Source organism: Triturus cristatus, chromosome 4_2 (assembly GCF_964204655.1).
Source record: "Triturus cristatus chromosome 4_2, aTriCri1.1, whole genome shotgun sequence".
Classification (NCBI taxonomy): Eukaryota; Metazoa; Chordata; class Amphibia; order Caudata; family Salamandridae; genus Triturus; species Triturus cristatus.
In genome coordinates, this window is record NC_140586.1 from 889554683 (window position 1) to 889578719 (window position 24037).

Sequence of the window (24037 nt, forward strand, 5' to 3'; positions counted from 1 at the left end):
AGTTGCGTCGTGCTTGCGACACAACTCCAGGAATGCGTGACCTTTGCGCCAACAGATGCTTGATGCATCGGCCAATCCTTGCGCCACGATGCGCCGCATTGTAAATGTGGCTCATCCATTGAGGCGCAAGGTTTTTTTTGCGTGACACAAGTAAACTGACGCATCTCTGCTATGATGCAGAGATGCGCCAGTTTCTTGTAAATCTGTCCCTTTATGAGTATAAATCAGCACCGGGACCACACTGCACAATAATAAGAAACTCTTGTGCACGCTCAAATGCCCAGTGCAGCTTTTATACGAAAGAGCCCAGCTGTGTGTTTGTCAAAGAGATTGTGGGGCAGATTTACAGGCCCCATGCAACACTTTTGTGCCGCCGCTGCGTCACTTTTGTGGCTCAACGGCGCGTAAAAAATCTGGCCAATTTACAACATGATGCATCTAGGGAGATGCGTCACGTTGTAAAGCCCTGCATCTCATTATACCTGCGTCAGGTATAATTTATGCAAGGTGGGCGTTCCCACGCAAGAACGCCTTGTAAAAGGGACACAGTGAAATCTGCAAGATTTCACAATGTCACTTCTAGGACGCCACTGCGTCAAAACCTTAAGCCTGCTTGAAGCAGGCGTAATAGGCCTCAAAATTCATTGCTGGAGTTGTGTCGTGCTTGTGACACGACTCCAGCAATGCGTGACTTTTGCACCTACAGATGCGTCAGAATTTCTTTTTTTTTTTAGTTCAGAAGAAAAGTTTATGAAAGGTAAAGAGGTGGAAACATACAGTACATATTACTGATCAAAAGAAAAACAATACATCGTGTACAAATTCCAGCGGAGATATATGAGTAAGATAAACATTTAAAACACAGTAAAAGGATAATCAGGGAGAACACAATGCATATATAAATGAAACCTAGAAAAACAGCAATAGAAATCAAGGGGGTTTAAGTACTTCCTGCTGAGAAGGGGTTGGTAAGGAGTGTTTTAATGCACATTTATCAAAAAAGATTGTGACAGGCAACCATAACTGAATTCGCTTCATGGCCATTTGTAGAGGAAACAGGAGAAATGTATCCAATCTATGATTATGGCATACATCCTACCACCAAGCTTTGTAAGAAATCTTCGTGAAATCTTTCCAATTTCTCGTTATCTGCTGAAAAGCAACTGCTATTAGTAAATCAACAATTCTGATATTAATGTCGTAGTTATCCCAAATTGGGGAAAGGTTTCCCAAGAAAATGTCCTTTACAAAGAATGGGGCATTGGTACCAAAAATTAAATTAATTTGAGACCAAAGCTGTTTCCAAAACTTATATACAAATGAACATGAAAAAAGCATATGAAACAAATCAGCATCAGGAGATGCGCAAGACCAACAAGTATCCTGTACATTGGAGAATCTTTTATTTAAGGCGTGAGGAGATAGTAAAAGCCTATTGTATGTATAAAACAAAGTTTGTGTTAAACTAGCTGTTCTGGAGGTTTTACGTATCTTAGTCCAAATCTTATTCCACGTTGACGGGGACCATACTACACTAAAATCTCTCTCCCAAGCGATTTCAGTCGTGGATTTTTGTCTAGGTGTACCCTTAGATAGGAGAAGAGTATATAAAATAGAAGCTTTAGGTTTGGTACATAAAAGAGTGGATAAGTCAGTAGGTACATCAGCGATATGAGAGATACTAGAATCACTGGTAAGCCTAGTGTATACGTCAAGTACCGTACGTCGAAGAATATGGTATATAGAAATCAGGGCAGCGTGCAAGCTATAAGTCTGTCGAAGTAAAGGGAAGGAAATAAATTCATTGTTCAAAAATAGTTGATGGACCCAGATCAAACCATGTTGCCTCCAAGACTTCCAATAGAAGGGTTTATTGTTTATTAATAGAGTCGTATTGTGCCAAATGGTGGACGCCAAAAAGGACTCAAGACTAAGAGTATCAGGAGTTAAAGGGAGTAAAGGAGTGAGAAGTTTGGAAGTACATTTAAATAGGGGAGAAGATAGCGTTTGGGGTTAACGGGAAAAAGAGAGATATTTTTTAAACGAAAAGGGGGACAAAAACGAACTTTCAACTGATGCCCATAAGGGGCAATCATCTGTGGGGTCAAGCAGCCAATATGAGGCTTGCCGTAATAAAAAAGCCTTCTGATAAACAGGAAAGTTGAGAAAATTAACCCCTCCCTCATTTTTAGGGCGTATTAATTTAGAAAGAGACATACGTGCTTTTTTAGTGTTCCATAAGAAGGAAGATAATACTGAGTTAATCGATTTGAATAATTTGGGAGAGATGGGGACTGGAATGTTGGAAAAGGTATATAAAACCATAGGGGAGAGCATCATTTTTATAGTGTCTAAACGGCCCCACCAGGAAAGGTATAGGGAATGCCATTTAGTAGTAAGATCGGAAAGTTTTTTAATACAATTATTCAAACATAAAGTAACTGTGTCTTTAATCGTGGGCGTGAAACTCAATCCCAAGTATTTGATATGAGAAGATTTCCAAGTAAAGTTCGTTGGGGTAAAATCAACTTTAAAAGTAAATTTAGTCAGAGGTAAGATTTCACACTTATCGCTATTCAGTTTATACCCAGAAACCAGTGAAAAAGATTGAACTTCCTTGAGAAAGGCAGGAACTGATTCACTAGAGTTGGAGATAAAAAGCAGAATATCACCAGCGTAGGCTGCTAGTTTGACATTAGTGGTCGGGGTCTGAAAACCATGTATTTGTGTGTTTTGACGAATCTTTGATAAGAAGGGTTTAGGGCTAAATTAAAAAGAAAAGGAGAGAGGGGGCAGCCTTGACGCACACCCCTACCAAGGTCAAAAAAGGGCGAGATGAGACCATTAGCACAAACCGCAGCGCGCAGACTAGAATACAAAAGTGAGATCAGGGCTATAAACTTAGGACCAAAGCCAAACCATCGGAGGGCATAAAATAAATATTGCCATTCAACTCTATCAAAAGCTTTCTCTGCGTCAAGCGATATAGCAGCGAGAGAGTGTTGTCGATGCGGAGCTTTAGATAAAATATTAAAAAACAACCTCGTATTATCATTAATGACTCGCCCTTTCACGAAGCCGGATTGCTCCCTGCCTAAAATATTTGGTAGAATAGGGTACAAGCATAAGGCCAGTGCCTTTGAAAAGATCTTATAATCTATATTGACCAATGAAATGGGTCTGTAATTCTTACAATGTTTCAGATCTTTGCCCTCTTTAGGAATTAGACATATATGAGCCTCTGAGAAAGAGCCTGTTGATTCCCCCAGAGAGTTAAAAGAATGAATCAGAAGGAGTAATTTAGGTAATAATAATTTAGAGAAGTGGAGGTAAAATTCGACAGTGAATCCGTCAGACCCAGGTGCCTTATCTTTTTTTAAGTGTTGAAGTGCCTCTAAGAGTTCTTGTTGTGTTGTATCTACTTCTAAGGACGATATATCGGGAAAAGTTTGCTGAGTTTTCTGTATAGTTGAAAAGAATTGTGAAAGCATATGACTTGTGGGATTCGTTTCGGGAGCATATAATGATTTGTAAATAAGTGCGAATTCATTCAAAATTTCCGTGTCATTAAATTTTAAGATAGAATTCCCATCAAAAATAGAATCGATATATAATTTATTGTGTTTGGTTTTCAAATAATTAGCCAAAATTTTACGTGCCTTATTTTTCCCACCATAATATTTTGCGCTGGAATTCAGGAGGTAAAATGAGGCACTGTCAGTAGATTCTTTATTGAATTGCAGTTTCGCTTTTATAAGGGCATCAAGAGCATCTTTTGAATTGGATGTGTAAAAAGAATGCTCCAGTCTCTTAATATCTTGAAGCAGGGCACTCGAGCGTTTGCGAGTAATGTTACACTTCTTGGCCACAAAGCTGATAATAAAATCTCTCGCTGAGGCCTTAAAGGCGTCCCAAATAGTTGAAAAAGGGAAGGAGGTAGAATCGTTTAAGGAAAAATAGTCATCAAAGAAGGTGGAGAATGAGGAGGAGAATGCAGGATCCAAAAGAAGGGAGTTGTTAAATCTCCATCTTCTGGGCGTATTAACTTTTGGTAAAATATCCAAATCGATTGAGACGGGGGCAGGATCAGATAACAATAAAGGTCCTATGTCAGCGTGCACAAGTGCTTGTGAAATGTTGTGGGAAACAAAAAAATAATCAATACATGTTTGAGAATGATGCACAGGGGAATAAAAAGTATACTCTCTGGTGGTGGGGTTACACAACCTCCAGGCGTCCAAAAGTTTGTGCTGAGTAATAGCATGAATGAAGGACTTATGTGGTTTGTTAGGAATGAATGGAACTTTGGAATGTTGATCAACATAGGGATCAAACATCTGATTGCAGTCCCCTGCTAGAATAAAATTATCTTCCATGAAGAGGGCCATCTGCTGGGCAATGGAGGACCAAAAGGTGGAATCACCACCAGTAGGACCATATACATTGAAAAAGGAGACTGGAACATCCTTCAGCAGCAATTTAACATGGAGCCAACGGCCCTCTGTATCAGATTCCTTTGATATAAATTTACAATCAAGTGACTTATGACAGAGCATCATAACCCCATTGCGTTTGCCATCACCGTTAGATTAAAATATTTCCCCCACCCAACCTCGTTTTAGTTTTGATGACTCATTCTCCGTTAGGTGAGTCTCCTGTAAGAATACAATATCAGCATTCATCTTTGCTAAGTGGGTCATAACTCTCTGACGCTTGATGGGGGAATTCAGCCCTCTAATATTCCATTATACTAATCTCATCGGCATAAAAGTTCAAGAGTAAAATAAAACAAGGAGAAGGAACAACAGCAAATCGATTCAGTGAAATAATCCGAGAGGAAATACAATACAATCTGAAAAAGGGTTGCTAGGGTCCAAGTGTAAGAGAGAAGACAAAGAGAAAGTAGAGAAGGAAGATAAACAAATCTATAAGAAAATGTCAAGAAGCAGGAGGAAATATATCCGGAGCTTTGATTCAAAGGAAAAGGATAAGAAAATAAATATAGGATGAGAAGAATAAATAACAATAAGAGCTGAGAAATAATCACCTCAAGAGAAAGATCAGACGGATCAGAAAAAAAGAACAGGACAGGACATGCAAAAAGAAAAAAACTCAACAACAACCAAAAGGGAAATAGAGAGAATAAATAAAAGGGAAATAAACAAAGAGAATAAGAAAACAAAAAGGATGGGGGTACAGAAGGGAAACATACCTACATAAGGAGAAACCAGGCAAAGACGGGGAAGGGGGTGGAACCACATGGAATGGACGACGCATCCAGGGATCAGCAAAGCGGAGGACCGGGAAGACATCATAAAGCAAAGGTAGGAAATCTGTGATGACAAAACAGAATCAGAGTTAGAATATTCCGTACGAAGGAACATTAACAGGAAAATTGAGGAACATTAACAGACAAAGTCTCAAAAAGAAAAACACAACAAAAACATCTTCAAGTATGCTATTAACAGGAAAGAAAAAAAACAACATGCAAACTGCCAAACATCAAAAAAGAGAAAACGAGAATTCGGTCAGCATGTCAATGAAAAAACCATATTAATCATTCAAAGAGAAGATGCAGGACCAGAAGAATCCATGACATTCGGTTTGCACGAATTGATAAAACTTTGTAAACGCACAGGATCTTCATATTTGGTGGTTTTGTTATTATATGTGACTTTTAAAGAGGCATGGATGAAAAAGTCTATATCTGGCTCCTATTGAGAGCAAGTCAGCTGGCATATTCAAAAAAGCTTTGCGTCTGTTGGCGGTAGCTTTAGCATAGTCTTGCGCAAAATACAAAGATGAGCCAGACCATGTGACTTTAGGAGATGCTCTGACTGCTGAGAGAACCTTTAACAGATCCGTATACTCAAGAAAGTATAAGATGACTCCTCTAGGTCTTGGCGGGGACATAGAGTGTGCTGGAAGACGACCTAGCCGATGTGCTCGCTGAATGTTAAGGATCGTCCCCTCCGGCATATGGAGCAACTTAGGGAGGAATGACTTGAAAAATGCAAGAGAGTCTGTCCCTTCAAGACCTTCTCCCAGGCCATAAATGCGTAGGTTGTTGCGTCTACCGTGATTTTCAAAGTCTTCAACTTGTTTTTGAAGCGTAGAAACTTGGGAGTGTAGATGAGAGACAGCAACACAGGTTTCTTTAAAGGAGGATACATTGTGTTCAACTGACGAGACTCTAGCTTCCAATTGAGACCAATTATAGTTTAGTATTAGTTTCTTCCATGAATGGCCGAAGAGCTCTAATTTCCTCCAATAGTAACTCCATTGACGCTGGTGAAGCCGATTTAGGCGGCGATGGAGGATCCTTTTTTAAGCGCTTGGTGTTGGATTTCCCTGAAGCTGCAGACAAGGGCTCCATTGTTGTATCGTGACTGCGAGGAGAAGAGGCCAGAGACTCTTCTAATTGAGAGAATTCAGAAAAAATCTTTGAGTTTTTTTATAAAATTGTGTTTGAATTTGGAGAGAGAGGGTTGAAGTGCCCTCGTTCTACCCATAAAACACAGTTATCATGCTCTGCGCCAATGTGAGTATACAAGGGATCATACACAGCAAACAATGCGTGGAGCGTAAAATAGTAACTTCTAGAAAAACATAGGAGACTCTTCTAGTCAAGACAGTCAATTGCAGCCAGTCATCATGCCATCAGCAAAGAACTGGTATGCCAGAGTTAAAAGTACACATCCAAAAACGAACGAGAGCTCCAAGTGGATGTGCTACTGCTTCTACCACCAATGTTGGAAGGAAAAAACAATATATGAGGCAGTACACCGAAAGAAAAAAAAAATGGTCGCGTTGAGCTTGTCAAGGACAATCTCCCTTGACAAATAAGCTAATAGAGGAGAAGAGCAGTGGCATTAAGATAAAAAAGCACTGCAGTCTGAGGACATGCTGAGAGGAAAATGAGTGGCAGCCATAATTATTACAGCATACACTTAGGTGAAGATACCAAAACAATATCCAAAATGGTAGAAAACAGCAGTAAAATGCCACAGTGCCCCCTCAAAAAACTGCCAATCCACGTTTTTGGAGTAATGACAACGGATGTATAAGCATTGGTGAGCAAAAAAAGAAACTACATCATTATTGTGAGGAGATGCGCTCGCGCACGTATACATTCGAAATGGTGGCTGCGCTGAGAGGAAAGCTGCTGAAGAAATCACTTCGGTAAGAAAGGCAATTAAAGTCCGCATTTGAAGTCAGCGGGGGTCCCAAAGCATGCACCAGGTCTTCATAGGTCCGTGCGCGTCTCCGTCCGTGCGGCAGCAGGTCTTGAAACGCCGAGTCTTCCCGGCGGACCGCGGAGCTTCACCTGGGTGCCGCCATTCACTCGGGCGCCAAGTCACGCCCCCCTGTGTCAGAATTTCTGACGCAACGGTCAATCCTTGCGCCATGGTGCGCCATATTGTAAATACGGTGCATCCATGGTGGCGCAAGGGTTTCTCAGGGTGGCGCAGGGAAAATGACGCATCTCTACAGATGCGTCACTTTCTTGTAAATCTGCCCCTGTGTTTCTGGAACTTAGCAGCCAGAGCATTTGTAACCCTCTGTGGTGCCTCGGATCAACTTACTTTCTTAGGGAGGTGGCTTATCTGTGCGGGGGAAGCGGCTGCCTGTAGTGTGTGCCTACACAAATGCTGAGACCTCTATTGAATGTGACTTCACTCCTCGGGGATGGAGACCTTTGCAGTTGGTGACTCCACTGCACGGAGGGAATCGTCAGAGAGCACTGCACAGAGAGGAAGCTCTTGGGCTGCTATGTGCGACACAAGCAATGAGAAGTTAACTTGTGTCTGCAGTGACTTGCCAGCAGAAGAGGGTAGCCCCGTACAATGTGACCCCCATTTCTCTCTTCCTCTCAGTCCCCTCCTCCCTTCCCCTTGCTTTCTCTCCTTTTCTTCCGCTGCTCTTTATATTTATTTTCCTCTCTACTCTCTCCACTCTCTGTCAACCCTCTTTATGTATTCTTTCTGTCCCGAACTACTTCGAGTATTTCTTGTAATGTTGTTTGGAATTTCCCATCCTTCTTCTTTAAGACCTCATTCCCCCCTTCAGTGGACTACCTGCTTAGGGCACAGCACCTGGCCTTTCTTTCCTGGTTGGGCTTCCTTGCAGGTGGCTGTTTCCTTTTATGCCAGGGTCAGCTTTGTTGCTCCAAAACGGGCTTGTGTGCATGCAGTTCAGAATTTTATTCATTCATATATGTTCTTTTAAAGGGCATTAACCTGAAACAACAAATGCTGTGTATAACTGCTTTTCATAACTTCGATGTCGTGGTTTTAATTGGAATTGTTGTTGTGCTCATGTTCTTTTGCTTCTTCCTTGACCCACACCCTGTGGCAATCTAGGCAAACACCAGACACCCCCCTTCTCTCTTCTCTCTCCTACTTTTTCTCTCTCCTTCTCTTCCTCTCCTCCATTTCCCCTACTTTATTTTTGTCTGAGCCCTCACCTCTTTCTCACTTATGTTTCTTTTACTTCTTTTTCTTTGTTTTCAACGTCTCTCCATTCTCACTCTCTCTCTTCACTGTTTCCTGCCCGCCTCTGCCCCAAACTCCTTTTTCCCCCCAAAAAGAAGTTGACTTATTGTTGACTGAATTATTGAGCCCAAGGCGGGGCGCGAGGGAGGCGGGGCTTAAATTGCTGAGGACCTCCGCTTCACAGAAGGGTCACTGTCTTGGTTCAGCCTTAAGTGTGACCGTACTTCTCCACTGGGGCCACTTGCATTGTTTAAAAAAAAATAAAAAAAGAATGCAGTTTTTGTAGGCCAGAGAGCCCACTAGATCCCATGTCTCGTGGCCCTTAAGGTTCACGAAGGCAGACTGACGGCTGCAGTTGTGCGGTTGCCTGTCAGGGGATCTCCATGGGAAGGAGGCATACAGCTGTCTCTTGGCCTGAGGTATATGAATGGAGTAGCTGCTTCAGAGGATTATTCCCTCCGGTTTAATTTTCTGAAATGGGATGAGTCTGTAAGTCTTTCAACAAACCTGTGTGAATTAGAATTATTTTGTAGGGTTTTCTGGCAGGATGGCCTGCAGGGAGCTGACGGAGCTTATTTTGGCAGTTCTGTCTTCTACTGGAATGAATCTTGTGTTCTTCCAAAGTCGTTGATTCTCAGAGTCTCATCATTGCAGTGTTTTTGCAACTCTTTTGCCTCTTCTGTTTTTAGGTCAAGCCTGGGCAGTGCATGCGCTGCTCTGTAAAGCATGATGTACTCAGGTATCGACTTGAAGCTCCGCCCATATTTCACATTGGCTTGTGTCATTGCCTTTGTAAACTCTGGCTCTTCTTGTTCAATAGGCTTAGTAGTCCCGCCTTAGTACCAGTTTGTCTCATCTTGTAACCTCCCATAAGGACAGGCCCTCTTCCATGTGTTGTTACTCAGGAGGCTTTAATTACAGCCTCCTAGCACTAGGGGGCATATTATCAAGGCCAGGCGATAATTATCGCTCAGCGCTCTTAGCGCGAGAATAATTATCGCTGGCCAACTCTGAATTTTATTGCGGGGATAGCGTGCTATCAGCAACGCTTATCTCGAAAGCAATAGAATTCAGAGCGCAAGCTGCCAACTGTGCGATTATCGCTGGAAATCCAGTGATAATCGCACAGGGTTTGGCGATAGCTTGCTGATAGGGCAAGACATACTTAGCCATGATATCCACCTTCCATAGGATATCATGGCTAAGTCAGTTTCAAAGCAGGCGTAAAGTTATTTTACTTACTACTTACTTGCCACTATGCTTTTCTCCCGCCCACTTTGCATCTCATTAAGGAAAGGGAGAAGAGGCATGGATACTAGCCCAAGGAGGGAGTACTAGCCTCCTCACTTTGTCCAGACATAGCCAATCTTCCCCTACTGAACTACACTTGATCTGAAACATTAGAATTTCTGTTTTTATATGCTATAACACACATAGTCATTTCACACAGGTGATATTAATTTTGGTGATGATTTTGGGATCCTCCCTAACCTAGGGAGAGAGCCAAGCAGATGCCTTGAAAACAAAAAGCACATCTTTTTGAACGATTCGGCGGTGGTCCCGTACTCTGAGGACCACCCCAAGCACAGTTATTGGCAAAAATACAATCCCAACCAAAGGCCCTGCAAAGCATTATGGGACAAGATTAGCAGTGGGCAGTGAATATTATAGTGTCCAATATCAAAATAATTCTACACAAAGCTGCAGTTCAACTAGTCGTTACTAGATGTCCCTCACGAGTCGACACAAGTCAAATGCAAAATTTTCATGAAAGGGTTTCAATGCTTTTGCATTTGACTCGTGAGGGACATCTAGTAACGACTAGTGGAACTTCAGCTTGATGTAATAATAATTTCAATGCTTTTGCATTTGACTCGTGAGGGACATCTAGTAACGACTAGTGGAACTGCAGCTCTTTGTAGAATTATTTTTTATATTGGACACTATAATATTCACTGCCCACTACTTACCTCGTCCCGCAATGCTTTGCAGGGCCTTTGGCTGGGATTGTATTTTTGCCCATAACTGTGCTTGGGGTGGTCCTAGGAGGAAGGGACCACCACGGAATCGTTCACAAGCATGATATGCTCTTTGTGTTCAAGGCTTCAGGTTGTTCCTCTCCATAGGTTAGGGGGGTCCCCAAAATCATCACCTCTCTCATTGCCTAATATTTTCATTCACACTTCACTTTTGTGAATTGGTTAAATGATTTCTAACATGTAATAATGTTGTAGCAAAGCATTTGAGGGTTATGATTTAATATTGCTAGGCTTAATGCAAAATTAGCACACAAGCTTAAACAAAGAAGCAAAGCAGTCATTAAAATGAAAGCAGTGTTTGGTGCACTTTTACCAAAAAAGTCGGCCACACCCCTTTTTTAACATCTGGCTCGTCTAAAGAAAATAGTGTCTACTAACCTCCAAGCTTTGCAATGCAATAGGTCTCGCTTTTGTGAGAATTTCAGCTATTTTCCTTTACAATGCCAATTGCTCAAACTCTTGTAAATGCGAGACCTATTGCATTGCAAATGCTTGTTTTTGTTGCAGCCTTGTATATCTTGATTGAACTCGACCTCAGTCCTGCCAGGTACCACGGATCAGTGGTTAGACAAACACTTTTCAGTGCGGCTGTCCGCTGCCGAGGGCTATTTCGGTTCTTAAAGGACACTGAATCTGAGTGCGGCCCGGGCCTATAACGAGGAAGAGGGCCTTTAACAACTGGTGTAGCCCAACCCAGAATGTATGTAAGGCTAGTAGAACATCCACCCACTGAGGGTAGAATGTTGGAAGTTAAAAAGGAAGAAGCATGAAGACAAACATTGGAATGTTGAAGCCCCGGGCTTCTACCAGTCATTGTAAGCCCGGAGCTACTCCCTTGTCTTCAATGAAGCTCTCAACATTCCAATATTCTAAAATGCATTAGTCAGGCATTATAGCGTCCCCTGGGACAACACTGTGACGAGGCGCGCCGCTCATGAGGCAGCACCAATCAGTGCACTAAAATTGTCTTCCTAATATGAATGTGCCACTGCTCCGCTGCCTGTCAAATCTTTGCCCTATGTCAGAGCAGAAATAATCATTGACAGAGCTGAGCATTTACAATAATCGAAACATAGGCAGGACAGGGCTGTACAGATCAATTATCAGTTCGCTGCCCAGCCAGCCTCCGAGTCTTCTGTGGGCGTAGCAGCCAGCATGTGGGTGATCCCTTGGCTGGCGCCCTGCCTGAAATTTTCCTGCAAAGGCACCACCACGTTGGTGGCCAGCTGCGACACACACTTTACAGACTGGCCCCAGGTAGACACACTGGTGGGTGGCAGCCTTCTTTTTCCTTGCAGCACCCACCATCAGCAGAGAAGTGGTGCTTCTTGTACCGTCTGACCCCGTTACAGGGTTGTGAGGAGGGTTGTGGTGCAGGATGATTTTTTTTCAGCCTGCTGAGCCAATGCCCTCCTAAGACCCCAAGCCAGCCTGGCCACATATTGCCAGAGATTATTGTCTAAAAGTAGGCTGACCATATTTGGAGAAGCAAAAACTGGGACAGGCCAGATATGAAAGTAGGACTAACGCCTTTAGTCTTACGACTATATCTGGCCCGTCCCGGCTTTGCGTGGCCTTGTAAATATGGGCCTATATCTATATTTATATGCAGAATCTCCTGCTAACACAGCCGTGCTGCAAGAATTACCCGCACTCCAGATAAGTCCAATTTTTCATTTATTGCTGACCTGTTTCAACCAAAACGGTCTTTCTCAAAGCATTATATGTATATATATATATATATATATATATATATATATATATATATATATATATATATATATTGTACAATCCAATTCAAGCGGTACTGAAGAGGCGCTGACACCGTGGGAAATCCATCAAGAAAAGTATTTATTATTCACACCAAAGCCAAACGCGTTTCGACGGACTTGCCGCCTTGGTCACTGAACACAGGTAAGACATATTTACAGTGCTTAAATACACCTTTGGCTTGTTAACCTATGGCGGTTATTCATGAACATAGAAAGAGTCACTTATTCTGTAACGAGTATTTTTTTAAAACAAACAAATGTATATACAAAGTGATACTGATTGCGTAAACGTTTAACCTTCCATTGTCAAACATAAACCATAAACATTTTAAACATGTGCTTAAATATAGTTAAATTAACTCGCTAACCAAGCGATTGAACCCAAGTGGGTAGTAGCTTCCTGTGACTCCAAAATGAAACTTGATGCCGCCTAAAGGAAAAACAAGCTAATATTCATCTTGGCTATGCCAAAGGTTTAAACCTGTGCTTTACAAGAGTGAGCAAAAAACACAAAAAGAAGTCTTTCAAAATAAAAAAAAGAAGTCTTTCAAAATAAACAGATAAACACACAGTATGGTATTGCTTCAATGCTATATGTACTGTGTTGCATTAGTTTAACTCTATTACTGCAGATGTACACTTAGGGCTTCATCCGCGTTAAGTCCATTCGGAATCTTGCTATTGAGTAGCAAAATGTATCTGGATTCGAGTTTGCGCAGAGATAGTAATCTGTTTCCTCCTCGAATGTTTTTGGGAACACTATCTATCACAAAATATGTGAGATCCTCACTTCTACCACTATGTGTAGTGTTTATATGACGTGCCACAGGGTAGGATGGATCATCACTATTTATTGCACGTAAGTGTTGCAGAATTCGTACGTGTACCTGATGGATAGTGCTACCCACGTACAATTTATTACAGGTACACTTGAGAACATACACTGCAAATTCTGTTTTGCAAGTGAAATTGCTGCGGATTTCGAAAGGAGTGTGTTTAAAAGGCAAACTTAGGCTGCGGGTATTAACCCCAAACTTGCACGCCTTGCATTTCGCACATTTATAAAATCCATTCCTTGCTTTGAGCCAATCTGTTTTGGTGTCTAGTCTAGGTGAATTACAAACTAGCTCCTGCCTCATTGATTTTGCTCGTCTGAATGTAATTTGTGGTGGTTTGCTGCATATCTCTCCTATTGTTGGATCACTTCTTACCGCTTGCCAATGTTTCGTCAGTATTCTGCGTATATTTGTGTGATAGATGTTATAGCCAGTGATAAGTCTAGGTGGTGTGCTAGCTGGAGGGTTGCCTGGTGGAATGGAAATAGTTTTATCTCTTTTAAGTAGCTTCGATCTTTCCACTGTGGCACATTTGTTTTCTGCTTTGTAGAGGATCTCTGGTTTGTATCCCCTGTTGTTTAGCCTATCAAAGAGTTCTTCTTTAGCTTGATTAAAACTGATCGAAGAACTGCAGTTTCTTTTCATCCGCAGACACTCCCCATAGGGAATACTTTCAATCAATTTGCTGGGATGGAAACTGCTGGCATGTAGGATAGAATTCCCTGAGGTACTCTTTCTATAAGATCTTGTTTCTATGTTGCCTTCTTGTATAAACAGTTCCAAATCTAAAAAATGAATTGACTCTTTGCTGGCAGTACAAGTGAATTTTAAATTTAACTGGTTATTGTTAAGATCTTCAGAAAACTTTAAGGCAGTTTGTTCTGTGCCTTCCCACAGGATAAAGATGTCATCTATATACCTTGTGTACAATTTTACATTCTCCTGTATTTGTAATGGGTACCCGACCATGAGTACCTGCTCCTCCCACCAGCCCATATGCAAATTAGCATAGCTGGGGGCGAAGCAAGTACCCATGGCCGTACCTTGGATTTGTTGGTAGTGTAGCCTGTCATACAAAAAAACAAAAAAACGTTGTTATTTAGACACCATTTCGCCATGTCTAATAGCATGGCTGTGTGTTGGTACAACTCTAATGGCCTTTTGTTAAGAAAGAATTTCATAGCATTCAGACCATCATCATGCCTAATGCTTGTATACAGACTCTGTACATCAAGTGTCAAAAATATACAATTGTCATTCCATTGCTGGTTTGCTATTTTTGTCAAAAAGTCCCCAGTATCTCCAATGTAGGAAGGTAAGCTTCGAACGAAGGGTTGGAGAAAATAATCAATGTATCTGCTGGTGTTTTCGAAGAGACCCCCTATGGCTGAAATAATAGGTCTTCCCGGGGGGCACATAGGGTTTTTGTGAATCTTAGGAATAAGATATAATTGTGGGGTTACTGGATAATCATTTTTGAGAAAATCCATCTCTTCTTTAGTTAATAGTCCCATTCCCTTCCATTCATACAGGGCTCTGTGGAAACGTTCTTTCACCCCTGTAGAATATGTAGAGCTGATGCGGCTGTAGCAGTTAGCATCCTGTAGTTGTACCATTGCCTCCTTATGGTACATGTCTGTGGGCCATAGGACAATGTTGCCGCCCTTATCGGACCATCTGACCATTATATCATTTCTCGATTTAATTTTTCTGATTAATGTGTTATACTCAAAAGATCTGTTATTGTAGTTCGTAGTAAAGTTCTTGTTACTGATTAAAGCTAACTCTTTAAGATCTTTGATGACATTGTCCGAAAATATGTCAATGCCATCCCTGGGCATAACTGGAGAAAAGATGGATTTGGGTCTGAAGGGACTTTGTGACCGTTGGAAGATGTTAACGTCTGAGCTAATTGCTGCATCAGCAGGAGATATCTGGCTCATTTCTTGTTGTAATTCTTGTAAATTCTGTAAGAGAGGCATATCTGCTACTTGTAGATCACTGGCAGTAGCACTCAGATTGTCCGTTGTTGTCGTGATATTTGACTTTTTATTGACATTGTAGAAATATTTACATAGTTTCAGTTTTCGAATATATTGGAACAAGTCTATTCTGGTTTGAGTATAGTCAAAATTGGTGACTGAACAAAAGGAAAGTCCCAATGATAAAATATTTTTCTCTTTGTCTGATAGTTCCATCTGAGACAGATTGATTACTGTGTTGTCCACATTTTCTGCAGGTTTTAATTTCGTTTGTTCTTTCTGTATGGTTGTTTGCCTGCCTTTTGCTGCACGTTTCCCCCACCTCCTGTTTTTCCTGCTCCTTCTTTTTGTTGAGCTGATTTTTGTTCTGGTTTCGACGTTCTGGGTCTCAGGCTCATGACCCTTTCTAGTCGTAAAAAACCAAACTCTTGGATAGGTGTAGGCGCACTGCAGCTCGGTTCTTGCGGCATTGCCCCTTCTAGATCCGATTCTAGTTCAGAGCTCAGTTCCGACTCGCTTGGATCGCTCATTCTCGGAATCTGCCCCGCCGATGATGACAATTGCTGTCTCCTGATGTTGTCGAACTTCTTGGAAAACGTGTAAATGCGTCCTTGCAAGTAATCGTTTCTGTCCCTTTGAAATTTCACCGCTTTTCTTTGTTTGATGATTTGTTCATGCTTCAAGACTTTGTTTTCTATGTCCGTTAAATATTTGGAAACTTCCTCCTGATTAGTCAACTCCTCTAATTGTTTTGTAATTAAAGTGATTTTCTCCATGATCTTGGTTCTGTCGCTTACTGCAAACTTGATTAAAATTTGCAGCATGTTTTTCGACGATTGAGCGCTGTTTTCCGCCCACATTTGTAGCATCGCTGGGTCTGGATTTTCGTATGTTGGCGCAATCAGAATCCTCAAGCCTCGAGGAACGCGACCGACATCTAAGTACCTCTGCAAGGATTTACATTCCCACCACTTCGACACTTCCAACTTGCGTAGTTTTTCTAATTCATATGTTAATTTTTTGACTTCGCTGACTGGATGTGTTGCTCGTATTCCGCTACTATCAATAGCTGCCGCCCCGCCTGTATCCGCATCACTGAAAATATTCAGGGCTTCCTCTTCGCGCTTCTTTACCCACTCTTCTGCCATGGTTGTGAAAACAATATGTACTTCTTGATGCCCACTGCTCGCTAAACGCTTGCGAACTACCTTTCCCACAAGCCACTAGTATTGGGATTGCGTCACGGAAACACCAAACACTCAGACAGGCTCACCTGAGATCCTGGATTGCCCTTCGGCGACCCCCGAGCTCGGCTTGCCTGAATTCGTGAATGAAATCCGATTCCGCTAGTTTCCCGTATCGTAGGCTCGTCGGGGGCTCTCCGACTTCCTTGACTGCAAAGATACTCCAATTCAAACGCCAGTGACGAAGAGCTCCTAAACAAGGAGGGTCAGCCTCTATAAACTGTACAATCCAATTCAAGCGGTACTGAAGAGGCGCTGACATATAAGTCCAATTTTTCATTTATTGCTGACCTGTTTCAACCAAAACGGTCTTTCTCAAAGCATTATATATATATATATATATATATATATATATATATATATATATATATATATATATATATATATATATTCACTGGAAAAAAACATAGGTTTCAGACATGTTATAGTTAGGAATTAGCATTTAAAAAGCCTTAGAAATTCACTGAAAAAACCATAGGTTTCAGGGCTGTTATAGTTAGCTGGACATTAAACTCGTACAAAACCATTGAAATTCCTCAGTTATATTTAATTGTACTCACTATAACTCGCGCGCCCGCAATCCACTGCTGATGATGTCACATATTACATAATTCATGACATGGTTAGTGACATCACTGATGACATCACTGATGATATCTCAAATGACATCACTGATGACATCATCCAGTGAATGTGGTTTGGTTCGTTAGTTAAATATGTATTATATATAAAGCAATCTGCATTGAAGAATGAGTGGATATATAAATATAAATATCTGGATGGATGAATGAATGAATAAGCTTTATTTCGATATATAAATATCATAAAAGCACATATGAATATAATAATGTAGGCGGTCATAAAATCAAAGATTTAGAGGTAAGAACATCGCCAAGGTTCCTAGGCAGATAAAATTTAAAAAACATATAAACATAATAAATAAGACAATTAGGTTAAAAACATATATCAGAGTAATTAAACTGCATTACATTTGGACTGCGAGACGTTTAGATCTTAGAATCCAGGCCCACCTTAAGAACTTGGAGAGTGCACAAACATACAGTGTTCCGGTATCTGATCTAAAGATACGCAAGGCTTGATTATAATCTCTGATCCCCATGTTTCTGCACAAAGGTTTAAGCCAAAATGACCTTGGGTGTTTATATTCCGGACAAGCAAATAAAATATGTGCTATTGATTCAGGCTTGGTCTCGCAGAAAGGACAGAAAGGCGGTGTTTGTAAAGGAGGTTTCCAGCGCGCGGTTAACTCGCGCACTGGAAGGGTACCAACCCTAAATTTAAAATAGAGTGCGCGATCAAAAGGTTTCTGGATAATATCAAGGTAAGGCTCATAGCGCACTTCTTCTTTGAGCCTTAGAAATTCAATGGTGCATCTAGCACCATGGGAGCTTGAATTCCTCCTCGCGGTAACCCATCTCCAGTAGATTAGCTTCAATTCAGATTTAGGTGGAGAAGTTCTATTTACCCAGGCATCCTTTAGGCCCAGGTCAAACAGTAAGGACTTAACATCCCTTAGCCACTTGATCTTATGCCAACACGACATAGAGAGAATTTCGGACAAACCCTCAGCATACTTCACGAGCTCCGGGGTGCGCCAAAGCCGGGCCCAAAGAAGGAGGGGCGAACTCTAGCCGTATCTTTCAGAGCCTGGCACCCTAAGTCCATCAGCAAGGGAGTAACAGGTGTACTCTGGGGGAGTGCCATCAGTTCCTTAAGGAAGGTCGACTCGGATTTGGCAAGCTGATCAATATTATTCATGCCCCATAATTCAGCTCCATAAAGTGCTGAACTTACACCTCTGGCTTTATATATCGTAAGGACAGGAGCTATTGGTCTAGAGGTGGAAGAACGATGCTCTCTAAGGAGGGCTCCAGTAATCCGCTTGTGATTTAGGAGCATCTTGTGTATGTGTGATGACCACTGCATTTTGTCCGAAATACGGATGCCCAAATAGTCGAATTCTTTTACCCTTTCCAAATTGGCTGAGTTTAGTATAGGGGGCCGACCTAACTTCTTTGGTGGGTTCAGAATTAGGTATTTAGTTTTAGAAGAATTTATTATAAGCCCTCTATTGGTACAAAAGGATTGGAAGCTGTTCAAGAGGGTTTGGAGACCCATTGGTGATTTAGATATTAGGAGAGTGTCATCAGCGAACAGGAGGGTTGGAATACCTTCGCCCGCCAGGGATGGTGCATCAGATGGAACTTGTGCCAAATGCTCCACTACACCTTTCACGTAAAGTGAAAATAGAGTAGGTGCAAGAACACATCCCTGGCGGACACCCCTGTTCACTGGAATTCTCTCTGTTTTTTGGCCTTGGGAACCCCAGCGTACCTGTGCGAAGTTCCCCTCATGTAATTTGAACAGAAGGGCCAACAGATATGATGGAATCTTCATAGTGGCAAGGACATTCCAAAGGGTGGAACGAGGGACTAGGTCGAAGGCTGTTTTAAGGTCTATAAAGGCAAGGTAAAGACTACCTTTCCCAAGAAAAACAACCTTCCAATAAATAAGGAGCAGCCTGAAAACTTGCTCTATAGTACCAGTCCCAGTTCTGAAACCCGCCTGGTAATCCGAGAGGATGTTATTGTCACTTATCCAAGATAACATCCTCTCCAGGATCACCTTTCCTATAACCTTCTGAGTTGAATCTATCAGGCTAATAGGGCGGTAGTTAGCCGGGTCATCCCTGCCTCCCTTCTTAAAAATCGGAACTACCTCGGCCCCCTTCCAGGAGTCCGGGACCGATGCTCCATTCATGATGGCATTAATTAAAGTAGAAAGAAGCTTCGCCCATCTTACTGGGTCGAGTCTAAGTATATCCCCGGGAATACCATCAGGGCCTGCTGCCTTCTGGGGGACAATAGATTTAATAGCATTAATCACTTCCTCGTCACTGAAGGGATTGGTGAATGCTAAGTCCTTAATGGGGGGAGCCTCCAAACAGGGAGGCACACCCTCACTCTCAGGGCAAAATGAATAGAGCTTGGAGAAATGGTCAAACCAAGCCGCACAGGGGATGTCGCAAGTGATAAGATCTTGATCAGGTCTATTCTTTGTCCTAATAGTGCTCCAGAACAGGCCAGAATCCCGCTTAAGGGAAGCTTCCTTTAGTGTTTGCCAATATGAGTCTTCCCAAGCCTTTTTAGCACCAGCCACACAAATCCTATACTCTCTCCCAGCCAACTGGATCTCAGGAATAACTCTACTTTTAAGGGCTACAATTAAGGCCGATTTCTTCAACCTGCAATCTTGTGTGTACCAGCCTCCTACTGGGTTCTGCTTTCCCCCCCCTACTAGTTGTCTACCTTTGCCTTTTACTAAAAATAAGGACCCCAAATCTTTAATGAGGCCTTGGAAAAGCGTAGAAACCTTAGCATGGTAGGTCTCATGGGAATATAGGGAGGCTAACTCTTCTTGTGCACCACACAGGATGGATCCAATCGACTGGACTTTCATCTCATCGAGCATCACTTTGCGCCATTTAAGGCGTCTCTCACAATTGGATGGGCATACCTCGAGGGTAGTCATAAGTGGACCGACTGGTAAGATCATGGGGCCAATGTCTTTCTCCCAAAGAGGATGTAAGCTTAGGGATAGCTGATTGTGGTCGCTATCAGCAGACAAGATTACTTCCATGTCTAGGACAAATGGCCAAAGTTTAAGATCAAGGAGGATATAGTCTATCCTTGAAGTGTGGCCTGTCCTATTGTAAGTGTGGGCACCTTGTTGGTCCGACCGAGTTCTACCATTAGCCGCCCTTAGACCAAACTCCAATGTCAAAGAGTTCATAAAGATGACTGACTTTGACCATCTCGTGATGGGAGGCAAAGATAATAAGGGAATACCTCTTTTAGCATCATCCTCCAGAAGCTCTGGGGAATCCAGCACAGAAAGAGGCTCAAAGGAGCAATTAAAATCTCCTGCAATCAGAACATGAGAGGTCTGGGAACACTTGCGCAATTCCTGTTCAAGGGACATGAGGGTGGATGACAAAGCTCCCCCACTTAAGCCTCTAGCATAAACATTAATTAAAGTAAGAGACTTTTTGCCCTGTACTCCCTTGATAGTGATCCTTAATAGATCAGGGGAAATATGGTGGGCCTGCTTGACAGTACATCCCAGGGAGATACTAACCCAGATGAGGAGACCGCCAGAGGGGCGGCCTCTCCCAGACGGGGATAAAATGGCCGGTTCAAAAAAGGTAGTGTAACCCACCATATGGTGGGGCACTATACTCCATGGGGCAGATTTATGTTGCACTTGCGCCTCATTTACGCCGCCGTTGCGTCACTTTTGTGACGCAGCAGCGGCGCAAATCCTGCGCCATGGTGCGGGGTATTTACAACGTGACGCATCTGGGAGATGCGTCACGTTGTAAAGCCCTGCGCCACATGTAGGCGTTCCAGGACAGGTGGGGGCGTTCCGGCGCAGGAACGCCTCCTTAAAGTGGCTGAGTGAAATCTACAAGATTTCACTCAGTCACTTTTAGGCTCATGCTGCGTCAAAACCCTGCGCCTGCTTGAAGCAGGCATAAGGATTGACGCAGCATTGTACAGATAGGGCCCCCCAGATCATTGCTGGAGCTGCGTCGGGCTTGCGACGCAACTCCAGCAATGCGCCACTTTTCGGCACAGATGCGTCACGCATCTGTGCCGTTTTTGCCCCATGGTGCGCCGCATTATAAATGCGGCGCATCCATGGTGGCGCAGCTGTGGCGCATAATAACTGGCGCATCCCTGCTGATATGCAGGGATGCAACAGTCGTCATAAATCTGCCCCGAAGTCTCCTGAAATATACAAATACAATAGGGCTCAATTGAAGAATTCCAAGCTGGGAGATCTAGTTTGCTCGAAAGACCAGCAACATTCCAGCTTAGGATCTTCAAAGGAAGAGCAGTTATAGAGGGATCACAGGAGGGTGAAGAAGTAATATGGTTAGGGGCACCCTGTTGGCAGGTGGATAACGGGGCCAGTGGGAGGACAACGCTGAACTGGGGATGTAGTCCGGACTGTGACCTCTGATTAGGGACACAAGATAAAGAAGGGTTGGAAGGGACATCCGCAGACATTGCAGGAGAGGTCATCACTACGTTATTAATAGCCTCCTCTAAGGGAATACAGAGATCAGCCATAGGCAGGGTTCCATGTCGGTATGAATTGTACTGGAAATGTGGTTCTCTATGTCTATTAAGAGAAGGAATGGCAAGGTCAGTAACTCTGGTCAGCTGATCCCCATCATAGCATCCATCATACACTGTATGAGAAAGAAACCGTGAGTACTGGGAATAAGAAAAATCTGAATAAAATTGGCTTAGATCATAGCAGCCTATGCCATTCTGAGCAGGGCCAGCATGATGATTACAAATGAACCTTGGGACCCTTGGGTCTCTAAAATTAACAAGGATGCAATCCCCAGAATTTTTTTTACATCTATTACCCACCCAAGAGACTCTTCTAACGTGGAGAACATGACCATCCAAATGCCTCGGGAGCGGCCTATTATTATTCAGCCAATATGTTGTTTTATTTTTCAATTCGGAGAAGGATTCACGTTTACCATCTTTAAGATGGGGAACTCCCACTAAGACAGCCACGTAAGGCAAACACTCAGGTGGTAGATTAATGTGTGGCAAGACTTGCTGAGTGTTGGCAGAATTGACATTCGTGTGGGCAAGAGCAGGGCTCACATCAGGAGGTATATGTTGGTTCGTAGTGGGCTCCAACTCATGAGACGATGCTCCTGCACTCGCACAACGTGGTGCCGGGCCATAAACTAAAGTTTCTTTATTCTTTGGTTTGCTATTCCGAGAAAGGGAGGATGGTACTGATTTATGAGGTGCAGTGGGTGGTACATTCTTGGGCCTAGTGCTTGGGATGATATTAGAATTTGACAAGATAGACGGGGAAGTAAGCTCATTTGACGGCATAAGAGTAGGATGAGCAATGACAGAGTTGTCATGACCAATATTCACATGCAACTTGATCAAAGATTTGAGGGAGAAGAAATTATCTAGGGAGGTCTGTTCAAACCTCTCAAGCCTCTCAGACAGAATCCTCACCCTTTCGGTCAGAGGGAGCATAAGGGATTTAAAAAGAATTTCTATTTGATCAATTATAGGAGATTGAGACTCGTGGCCATGAGCACCTAAATTGGAAGATAGATGTTCTGCAGATGGAAGATCAAGGGCTGAATTAGTAGAAAACCCAGGCGATAGGTGATTACTCTGGAGGCAAGGAGAGGAAGGAACTGTGCGTCCAGAGTTAGTAATATTGTTGTTACATGGCTTAGATTTTTGCTTCTTAGAAACTTTTTGGGGGTCCCCCTTGTGGCCACTACCTACTCTTTTCCTTTTGCTGGGAATAACTTTTGGTCTTACAATAATGGGGGCCTCAGAAGGAGAGGCAAGAGCGTGAGCTGTTGCTGAAATAGCTGTCGACTCAGGGGGAGATGGGTGAGCTACCTGCGTGGGAGAGCAAGGGGAATCTAAGTGAAAAGGGGGGCCGTTACTGGCAGAACTGCTGGTAATTACGTCTCCGCTAGGCTCCACAGGCTGCGTAAGACCTGGACTAGACACAATGATCTGTGCAGGTCCTGGCACAGGGGAGACTGCTAGGGCAATATTACCCAGTGACGACCTCTTAGTATACAGCGGATCAAGTGATAAGCGCAGTTCCGTAATGGCAATTTCTTTTTCCAGCACAGAGCAGGCACGTATAATGAAATGGTCTAAAGTGCCGCTAACAGTGCGATCACCAGTCCCACCTCCCTTTCCCGAACGTGTGGACATAGCCATAAATGCAAAAGAAGCGTCCAGGATTACACACAAAACACAAGTGTCTAATGAAGTGCTCTGTGCCGGGAGTTTTTACCAGAGTCAGCGTGGTCAATCGTAGAAACCAGAAGGGGAGGCCCAACCGTGCATGCACTGAGTATGATAGCACACACCAGGATACAAAAGTCTCAAACAGTACCAACAGTCAAGCGTTACCTTGAGCAGCAAAACGCAGATGTAAGGGGGATAGGCCCAGCCCGGCCACTTCCGGCCCCGGACGGCCACAGACGGTCCCGCCCTTGTCCCGGGCTTCTCCCGGCGCCAACCCGCGCGCGGACCCGCGATGCGGTGGCTCTGGTGATCTTTAAGTGCCTCCAGGCGCGGATGGAGGTCGGGCGGCTTCCGGGTCTGCCGCAGGGGCTGGTGGGAGTTGTAGGCAACGAGCCCTCAGCAGCGACGAACACGGAGCACCCTGGCAGGACCTCGCCGCACACCAGCAAGAAACACCTCCTCTCTCCGATGGCGTGGCGCAGGTAATTCAGGTAGGAAATTGACTCGCCCGCACTGACAGCGACTCTGGTGATCTTTAAGCACCTTCAGGCGCGGATGGAGGTCGGGCGGCTTCCGGGTCTGCCGCAGGGGCTGGTGGGAGTTGTAGGCAACGAGCCCTCAGCAGCGACGAACACGGAGCACCCTGGCAGGACCTCGCCGCACACCAGCAAGAAACACCTCCTCTCTCCGATGGCGTGGCGCAGGTAATTCAAGTAGGAAATTGACTCGCCCGCTCTGACAGCGACTCTGGTGATCTTTAAGCGCCTCCAGGCGCGGATGGAGGTCGGGCGGCTTCCGGGTCTGCCGCAGGGGCTGGTGGG

At 43.4% G+C, this 24037-nt stretch overlaps 1 protein-coding gene across 4 annotated transcripts in view; it reads right to left on the reverse strand.

Moving 5' to 3' along the window:
• The window catches only part of LOC146835350 (uncharacterized), a 648392-nt gene that overhangs the window by 250209 nt on the left and 374146 nt on the right, over positions 1-24037 (reverse strand). For 3 of the 4 annotated variants that reach the window (XM_085600183.1, XM_085600184.1, XM_085600186.1), the window contains one exon: positions 5217-5333. In XM_085600183.1, coding sequence (XP_085456309.1) covers positions 5217-5333 — 117 coding nt within the window. Of the gene's footprint in view, positions 1-5212; positions 5334-24037 lie in introns of all 4 variants that reach the window. The other variant, XM_085600185.1, reaches the window with a different exon arrangement.